This window comes from Clarias gariepinus, chromosome 2, assembly GCF_024256425.1.
Source record: "Clarias gariepinus isolate MV-2021 ecotype Netherlands chromosome 2, CGAR_prim_01v2, whole genome shotgun sequence".
In the NCBI taxonomy this organism is placed as follows: Eukaryota; Metazoa; Chordata; class Actinopteri; order Siluriformes; family Clariidae; genus Clarias; species Clarias gariepinus.
In genome coordinates, this window is record NC_071101.1 from 31,032,795 (window position 1) to 31,042,750 (window position 9,956).

The following is a 9,956-nucleotide window of genomic DNA, read 5'->3' on the forward strand; positions in this document are numbered from 1 at the left end:
CAAGTATTGCATCCAAACCTTTCTCCAAATTTTTTGTCCCTGAAAACAAGATCATGTAAACACACACCTGATTGTGATCGGATTCACTAGTGGCATGTCATGTTTAAAGACAATTTTTTTTTTACCCAGATAAGACATTTATTTTAACATGTGATTTGTACTAATACATTTTCACTCTTATTTTTACATAATACTGTAAATGTATTTTTACTATATGATTCCTGACATGGTGAGACAGTGGTGTAGGGTTTAGCACCGTGACCTTACATCTCCGGGGTCAAGGGGTTTGATTTCTGCCTCCTGTGTGCATAGAGTAGGCATGTTCTTCCCATTCTTGGTGGGCTTCCTCCGGGTACTCCGGTTTCCTCCCATAGTTCAAAGACATGCAGATAAGGCTGATTGGTGCTCTTAAATTGCCAGTAGTGGGTATGTGTGTGCTCTGTGATGGACTGGCACCCCGTCCAGGTTTACCCAGGCTCCATGCCCCTGTATACTGGATGAAGCAGAATAGACGATGACTGAGTGAGTGAATGATTCATGATGATTTATTTTTCATATGTGATTTGGTTACTATTATTTTATTTCCACATGTGATTTACGTATGATTCATTAATTGTGATATAATAAGTGGTTCACATTATGAATTCATTTTTTTTCATGTGCTTTTTAACACTTTATTAACTTTTACCATATATATTTTGTCATTCATGTATATACATGCTTTTTGCACTATTTCTTTCCTTTTTTAATTTGCCATGCAATGTTTGTTATTTCCAAAATGATGTTTCATAATCAATTTACATGATTTTTGTCCACTTTTTTTTTCAAGTGAATTTTATGATTCACATATTTACTTTGATTTCATTTGACATTTATTTTTATTTTATTAGGGATTGAGGGCATAAACATTTTTTAAGCTTCTTTTCTTACAGCATAAAGCCAGCATTGTGAAGAGTGAAGAAAGGATGTGTGAACCTCTTGGTGCCTAAATAGTCTCCTCGTTAGCACCATCACCTGTGAGCACAGGCTGTGGACTAGTAAAGTACATTCAAATAACACAAAAACAAACCAAATAACCCGCAAGAATCCAGCTAGATGTTAGAATTATATCTTAACCTCCAATGACATAAGGAGGTTAAGAGAGTCTTCTCATGGTGTGTTGGATAAAAACTCCCACACACACCCCCACACACACACTCACCAGGAGCAAAAAGCAGCACCCTGGTGTGAGTGAGTCCTATCGTGGGAGAACAGAGTATGAGCAACTCTGGAGAGAACGAAAAAAGTTCTGCCTGGAGTGTGAAGCTGTGTGTGTGTGTGTGTGTGTGTGTTTGTTTAAAGGCAGATTTTGGACTCTGGGTTTGTGCGTAAGGCGCGCGCTAATGCGCTTAAAAGAACGTCACGCGCGTCAGGCTCAAGCGCAGGTGTGTGTGTGTGTGTGTGTGTGTGAGAGAGAGAGAGAGAGAGAGAGAGTCCCGGTGGGTTGTGTGAGCATGGCGCAGAGGACAGTGTTACGGGACGGGTGCGGGTTCCGGCGGCAGGCGGATGAGAGGGCGGCCCTCAGGCGGAGCTGTGCCCGCGGCGGGGGCTCGTGCTGAAACGGGGACGCGCGCGGCGCTCTGGAGACGCGCCGGATTATTCCAGAAATGCCCCCCAACCTCAGTGCTTCTGCCAACAACCACAGCGCGCAGCTCTCAGCCGCGGACCACAACTTTCCCGCACTCATCTTCGGGATTCTGCTCATCGTCGTGATCATCTGCGGGAACCTGCTCGTGTGTCTCAGCGTATACAGAGAGAAGGCTTTAAAAACCACCACCAATTACTTTATAGTAAGTTTAGCCGTCGCCGACCTGCTCCTCGCCGTGCTGGTCCTGCCCCTGTTCGTCTACACTGAGGTGAGTGAGTGAGTGCAAGAACCCCGGGAATCACCCTGCATCTTACTGTCTGTTATTCTGCACATCTCTCTTTACTGCTAGAATATCCAATCTCCAGTCTGCCTTGAAGCCTTTCCACTAGATGTTGGAGGGATTTGTGTTCATTCAGCCAAAAGGTAAGATTAGTGAGATCAGGCACTGGATGTCGGATGAGGAGGTCAGGTACAGGTACAGAAGTGTTCAATAGGGGTTGAGGTCAGGATTTCTACTGCAGGTCTACTCGAGTGAAGGAAAACAAATGCATCGTACTGAGACATTCTACACAACCTTTCTGAATGCATGTAATGGTACAGAGTCTTTCGCAGATGTAGGGTAGTTCGTTTACTGTATATTACAGGTCCTTTGTTATAGTTTTTTTTTTTGTTGTTGTTGCTTCTGAGCTGTAATCCAATTATCCGTTAACATAAAAGCGTGAGCTTGGGTTCCCTTGGCATGGTTGACGAGAGCAACACCTCCTGCAGAGTGCACCCGAGTCAATTTATTCCCCTTTCCCACCAGTGTTCGGTCAGCATAGCCATCAGTGCACAATGGACGTTGTGTCCAACGTGGTAGGGGTCGAGTGCAGAGCCCAGCAAAACAGATTCGTAACAACAGGCGCGTCCCTCATCCATGGTCGTATACGAGTCTGTATATTTTACACTATACCACTTTGGTTACTTGGTTACTTCTGGTCAAGGTCTTGAATGACATTCTTATTGTGCAATCCACCAGCGTTTGCTCATTATCATACTCCACACTCTGTTGCCAGGAGCTCATGCATTCCACTTGTAGGGCAAATATTGGTCATTGGCATAAGAAAGGAGCGATTACCAATAAAACAATTGAGCCTCTCCATTCCTCATCATTAAAATGCCATTAAACCCTCTGATCTGAGTTTAAAAAAAAACACCCCCCACACCCCCGCTTTTGACGCTGGGGTGTGTATCAGATCCAGAATAGCGCATCAATTTAAGGGGCACGGTGTGTATGTGTGTGTGATTTGTTTGGGATAAAAACATAAAAAATCTAATAAGTATCATAAGATGATTTCAGACACAGTTCTGAAATCATCACAGGGAGAGGAGAAAGGAATAAGGATGGAGTTAGACAAAAGAAGGGATGTGCATCAGCGTAATAGAGGCTGGAGAGGGAGAGAGAGAGAGAGAGAGAAACATTGCTTTTCTGTATTTCAGTTCCAGGATGGAGTTTGGTCCCTGAACATGACCATGTGTGATGGCCTGATGACCATGGACGTGATGCTGTGTACTGCCTCCATATTCAACCTTTGCGCAATTAGCATTGACAGGTAGGCTTGAAAGAGAGACAGAGAGAGAGAGAGAGAGTGACAGAGAGAGGATGAATTTGTAACGTCTCACTTGGTCTTACTCAGTAACTTGGATCAAACAGGTCCAGGCATATGAGGGACATAAATATAACATCAAGACACCCACAAAAATCCTTATAGGGTAGGTTAATGTATTTGTAGAGTGACAGACATTGACTTCGTAGCATGCAGGGGTTACCTGTGGGTGTCTCATTTTAAATCTTTTTGATATTGGCCTTGCTGATGGCTGCAGAGTTAATGTCGTCTGGCCACCGTGCTTGCAAAAAGGCGCCGAAACCAAATAATGTACACAGGTCAAAAGGAACAAAAGCACTGAAATAAAATCCTTTGATGTATTCCTTTTAGAAGAGTTTACCTTTCAGTGCACAAACAGAACTGCTAATACAATCTCTGTTTGGATCCATGCAGGTTTATTGCTGTGTCCATCCCACTCAATTACAACCGCAAACATGTAGACCAGAGGCAGATTGTCCTTCTGTCTGCCACGTGGATCTTGGCGCTAGCCGTGGCCTCGCCTGTGCTGTTTGGCATCAACGATGTGCCAAATCGGGACCACAGCGAGTGCAAGCTTGAGAACAACAACTACGTGATCTATTCCTCTGTCTGCTCTTTCTTCGTGCCCTGCCCCATTATGCTGCTGCTCTACTGCGGAATTTTTCAGGGCCTCCGTAGATGGGAGGAGACAAGGAAATTCAAGTTGAAAAGTAGCGCGCAGGCCTGTCAAACACCTGTGGAAGCACCAGCATCTCTTCCACCACTGGCTTCTCTACCACCACCTCTACCCCCAGTTATACAAAATGACTTCACAGACCTTAATCTGAAAGAGATGGACCAAGACATTGTCCCAGATAGTCCTTATACAATAGAGTGTAAGAATGGGCCTATAGCTTCACTGACTTTCTCGGATAGTGGTTACAATCAAGATCAGAACCAGGAGAAGAAGAGGACGAAGATTAACGGAAGGGAGAGGAAAGCCATGAGGGTGCTTCCTGTTGTGGTGGGTGAGTACAGTAGAATTTTTTCAAATTTATTTTTACCTTAACATTCAGCATGCTGAAAAGAAATTAAGATGACAAATTATAGAACAAAACTAATATCAAGTGTCTTTGTACATGAGGAAAACTTTATTGAGCTTTGGTACAGACTTTTACAAAACCCTGCGTCTGTACTGATAAATAAACACCATTCCGTCAAAAGAAGTTTTTTTAGTTGTGGTCACCTGCCATACATAAATTCCCAAGTCAGTATGGTAGTCCTCGATTCTAGTCAAAGAGCACCTGCAAATTTTTGTACTTTTACACTTATTCATTTAGTTAATAGTGATTGAAATGGATAACTATAGAAACCATAGTTCTATATAGCATGACAATATAATTTAATATCACAATATGTTTTTCTGATGTATCCAGGATATCCTTATACAACTTTATTAAATAATATAATTTTTATATAATTACATACCGACTCACTTCATTTAGCCAGAACATTAACCAGATGAATATAATAACATTGATTATCAATTATATACTAGTAAACTGGTGATAGAGTAATCACGGCTACGCAAGACTCATCCATGCCTGTAGGGACGTAAGTCTGACATGCCTGCCAACCTGGAGAGAAATCCCCACACACAGGTATATGAATGTTCTCTGTAGTTACTGTAACTCACAGAGAAAGAGATACAGTATATAAACACTAATCCACTTCCTGAGTCTACTACATCAAATCCATTTGCATGTTCAATAGTAATAAAAAAAAAACATAGAAAGCTGGGAAATTTAACACTGTCTAGGGGAAATGTAAGAAGACACCGACAAAAAACACTAACAACACTTTCTGAATTCTTGTAGAGTCATGCCTCAAGGGGTCAGAGCTGTTAGGGTGGCACAAGGGGAACCGAAAACCTAGGTGGATTTCATGCTAATGGGTTTAATGTTATGGCTGATTGGTATAGCTTTTTAACTGTAAAATGTAAAAATAAAATGTTATAGATGTTTTATTTATCTATTAAATATTTTTTAAATGAACATGAACAGATCATTATTTTTATTTAATTATAAATAAAGTCTCATCAAATAGTCTTATACAAACCAAAAGTGTATTGCCAAAATGCCTTCGAGAATCATAATATAAAATTTCATCTCTCCCACACCTAATATCAAGTTACATTTTTAAAAGTTTGTGTGACACTTGTCAGAAAAACATTAATAGTCCTTTTTGGTAAGCCACTAATTCACTGAGTATTCTCTTTTATTGTTTATCAGTAATAATTCTTTTTTGCAATATTGGGAAATTAAAGTGGTTCTAGGCAAGTAGTGAGATTGAATTGTTGTGCAGAATTATAAACTCCATTAAAGTTTTGACATAAACCGATCAGCCAAAACACTAAAATCAGTGATTGGCTTTGTGAATAACTGCATATTTCCTTATATTGACACTGGTCAAGGCTTGGGATAAATTTGGTAGCAAGTCAATAGTCAGTTGATGATTTGGCCAATGTTCTGCTGAAAAACTCTGGGTCCTGGAGTCCAACCCTAGCCCTTCCAAAAATGTTTCAGACAAAGTATTCCCTGATGGCAGTAGCCTCTTTCAGCAGGATAATGCACCCCACCGCACTACTGGTTTGAGGAACATGACAAAGAATTCAAGGTGTTGACTTGGCCTCCAATTCTGATTTGGGATCTGCTGCTAACACATTGGTGCCAGATGTCACATCACACTTTCAGAGGTCTTGTGGAGTTCATGCCTTAATGGATCAAGGATGTTTTGGTGACACAAGAGGGACCTACACTATAGTGTATTAGGCAGATGATTTTATTACTATGGCTGATCGGTGTATAATTATCACATGTAAATGTGTACCTAAAGTGTAAGCACTGATGTTGGGTAAGAAGACCCAAGGTGAACTTTGCATGCAAATATGTTCTATAATGCAATTATACTGTACAACATTTTTGTGGCACCTTAAGGGAAGGACCACAAACTGTGTCACAAATGGCCATACAGTACACAAGCTCAGCATAAAATAGCTAGCTAACTCATCTAGGGAAGTTTAATGTGTCGCAGCATGGTAGGTTGTGTCAGAGATCAGCTTAAAAAATTATCAATAAACAACTAGATGTTGGGGAAAGATTTTTGCAAAATCGAAAATCACCCTTAATCCGTTATTGTTTTTAAGCTTGTCTAAAAGTTTCTGATTGCAAAAACAAGACCGCATGCTGTGAAACTGAGTGACTCGTCTGAGCCATGTTGGCTAATCATGTTACTTAAATCCTTCAATCCTATTATGACATAACCTTTGTCCTAGGCTCCACAGAGCCATACGAGGCCAGGACACTCACATTAACAGTAGTTTACACACACACACACACACACAAACACACACACACAAAAGTGTTAAAACACATGATTAAACACATTACTATATTAGTAAGTCAATCTGTATTTCTGTACATTGCCACAGGACAGGAGTAATCCCTTGGACAAGCTCATTTGCAGAAGTACATTTAACAGCCTTCAAAAGGGAATTGGAAAAAAGCGTATTTTCTGAATAGTTTTAATATTGTATTTTTATAAAGAATACTTCTCTTTATGTAAAGCATTGCTCCTGCTGATCCTTCTCCCATCTCCTGACTCTCATCCACCCTCCCCTTTCACTTTAACCTGTCCCTCGTGATGGAGTGATGATGGTCTTCAGCACTTGACAACAAGGACAGTGACAGAGAGCTGGTCCATAATTCATAAACCGAGGACAGATGAGTCACTCTCAGCCACACCCACTTACTAAGAACAACTCTGAAAGAATACAAATCAATTCAGCTTGCTGGAGAATTCTTCAGCCCGACCACCTCATGGAGATGATCTGTAACTATTATGTGATATTAATTTAGCTGTTTCATGGGTAAAGGTTTCCTCCTCCTGTAGAGAACATCTTGTTATGCCTTTAACATGACACGTAATCACAGGCTGTTCTGGCAGCTAAGCTGACGTTCTCTGCTTTTCTTTCCAGGTGCCTTCCTGTTCTGCTGGACTCCGTTCTTCGTGGTGCACACAATGCGTGCTCTGTGTGAGGACTGCAACATTCCCGGCAGTGTCATTAGCATTGTGACATGGTTGGGTTATGTTAACAGTGCCATCAACCCCATCATCTATACTGTTTTCAACACAGAGTTCAGGAAGTTCTTCAGAAATTTTTTACCAAAATGCTACTAGATACATTGCATGATATTGTTCATTTGACCAGCAAGCTCGGGGGCAAGGCCGTGATTGTAAAATAAGACAATGCTTACATCCTGTATATAGTTGAATGTGTACTGTATTTTGTGATCATGTTGCTGTTATATGGTTTTTCTTTACACTTGGACTGAATGGGTGTAACAGCAGAGCTTCACTGGGATACATGGCTACTTTTAATGGCCTTCTTCATTGGCTCATATTGCATGATAAACAAGACCTAATTTTGTTTTATTTCTCAAAATTTTGGCATTTAAATCAAAGCACCCCTCACGAAGAAGATAAATAATTTACTTAAGATAAATAAACAAATGCAGTAAACACAAAATGAGGTAAGCACATTCCTATGTTCACTACGCTCCAGTGTTATAGCTCTTGGCATTTCATTGTCCCCAGACCACCATCTGCCTGCATGAGGCATCAGCTCACATTTTTCTTGGTTCTTGTGAGACCTTTGAACCTGTATTGTCTGGGAGCCGTATACAGAGGTTTGTGGCAATACTCCCATCAATTGAACTCCTATCCTGAAATGTGCAAGTGGTGTGTTGTTGAAAGATTTTGTGTAGAGTTCTCACAGAAAGAGTTGTCGGTTCCTGCAAGTTATCTGCTAACTTTAAGAATCAGTCATTTCACTCTGTGAATGTTCACAGAAATGACTGCAGTGGGTTCTGAGCCACCTCTGCCGGGATCAGAATCGTCATTTACGGACATTTTGGTTCTTTAAAACATGAGCACTATTCACGTTTCACTGCAGCAAAGAGACTCATTTTGTGCTTGAAGTCTTCTGTAAATGTCAATCAGTTTCACGCCTTCATTCACAAGAAATTTTATCACTAGTCTAGACTTCGTTTGAGCGCCCCTTTCAGAAACTTTATCCACCATAGGTGTGGTTGTTTGACTGCATATTTCTATTCAAACCAAGTAACAAAGGTTCCTAATTCTCGCATACACTAATGAACAGCTACTTTTTATTATTTGCAATAAAAATTACACAGAGGTTCACAAAAAGGTTTTCCTGATGTTATTCTTTTCTTATTTTCTCATTATGTCTTCCACTGTCCAGTGTTGCTATTTTAAAAACAGCTATAATGTCTGCAGGGATAAGGTCACCCATTAAACAATGTGAACAGTTTGTGCTGCTTTTAGGTTTTGGATGCTTTTAATGTGAGCAGGACGTCAGTTCTTATTATATCCAGACTAAAACACAACCAAATAAACCTATCTCATATAACCTTGACATAAAAATCTAAGTCAAACAATGACAATTGATATTTAGGTGGCACTTAAAGTGACCAGTCTATTAAACATCATCAAACATCTGGCTTCTGTGTAAACTTGCATACCCCATGGAACAGGATATTGTTCATTTTTACTGGTGTATTTAACAAACCAAAGTGCCGCGATCACTTCCCTGCATGGCGATCATTTATGTAATCGCAGTCAGTGTCACTTGTCTTCTGTGATTTTTCTTTTTTTTTTTAAGTCAAGGAAAATTCAATCAATGAAATCTGCCAGGAAACCAGTCAGTTGCCTTATTCGGAGGCACTGCTACTTTCACTTCAAAAGAAAAGCCCATGTTTCAGGAATCTCCAAAGGACAAAAGTAAACCTTCTGCTCAAAGGCACTGAAGCGTGGATTCAGAGCAGGAAAAAAAAACAGCTTTTTCTCTTGAGAAGTCTGGTATTATAAAAGCACTAAACCACTTGACTTTAATAGCAGAAGGACTAGAAGAATACAAGGCAACAGGAAATGCACTGTGTTACAGTTTAGCATGAAACGATGCATCACACTAAAGCTACAGAGGCTCCCTGGAGCTGGATGAATTTCTAGATGAAGCTGGATGAATTTCTGTCCCTCCTCTTGGATGATTGAACCCATGAAACATCATGTATAGCACTGAACACCAAAGCAGCGAATTCAGTTTCTTTTTTTTTTCTTTTCTTTTTTTTACCCAGAATGTATTGTTTACCCCTCATTCCTAAAAAAATGTGTCCTGGAAAATAACATAAAGCAAGCTAACCTTAGAATTTGCAAATGAAGAACAAAGAGGTAATAAATTATAGCAGGTTCACACTAGTCTCGAGTAAGATTTGACTGGACAACCCTACAGAGTCCCCTGCCACCTAAAGACACTTCCCATCAGTGACTCCTAATGCAGTGACTTTTAAAGCTACAGTATTACACAAGGCAAGGACTGAACTGAAGACGGCACTCCGACAGCATGACCTTGAAATTTACAGTTTCAGTGGTAAATATTTAATTGATAAATAAAAATGCGAGTTGCAGGAAAAGGCTGGTGATATACCAAGCAACTCAATAGAACTTCATATTGAATTAAAACTACTTTCTTAAAAAAAATATTAGTTTTACTTACATGTTATGGCACATGAACTAAACTTGTATTCCGAATGCATTATAGCTAAACATTTATTGTAATAAACTACATTGCTAGAGACATACATCTA

General features: G+C 40.2%; 1 protein-coding gene across 1 annotated transcript; it reads left to right on the plus strand.

Annotated features, from left to right (window-relative positions):
• The first annotated feature begins 1,487 nt into the window (after positions 1-1,487).
• drd4a (dopamine receptor D4a) lies at positions 1,488-8,465 on the plus strand. Its single transcript, XM_053514307.1, has 4 exons — positions 1,488-1,895; positions 3,107-3,219; positions 3,667-4,259; positions 7,268-8,465. The coding sequence occupies exons 1-4, from the start codon at positions 1,647-1,649 to the stop codon at positions 7,468-7,470; spliced, it is 1,158 nt and encodes a 385-aa protein (XP_053370282.1). The 5' UTR covers positions 1,488-1,646; the 3' UTR covers positions 7,471-8,465.
• Positions 8,466-9,956: the final 1,491 nt, after the last annotated feature.

Coding starts and splice junctions, on each gene's coding strand:
- drd4a (XM_053514307.1), top strand. CDS start 1,647: ATGCCCCCCAACCTCAGTGCTTCTGCCAACAACCACAGCGCGCAGCTC. Junction 1,896..3,106: donor CCCTGTTCGTCTACACTGAG/GTGAGTGAGTGA, acceptor TCTGTATTTCAG/TTCCAGGATGGAGTTTGGTC. Junction 4,260..7,267: donor GGTGCTTCCTGTTGTGGTGG/GTGAGTACAGTA, acceptor TTTTCTTTCCAG/GTGCCTTCCTGTTCTGCTGG.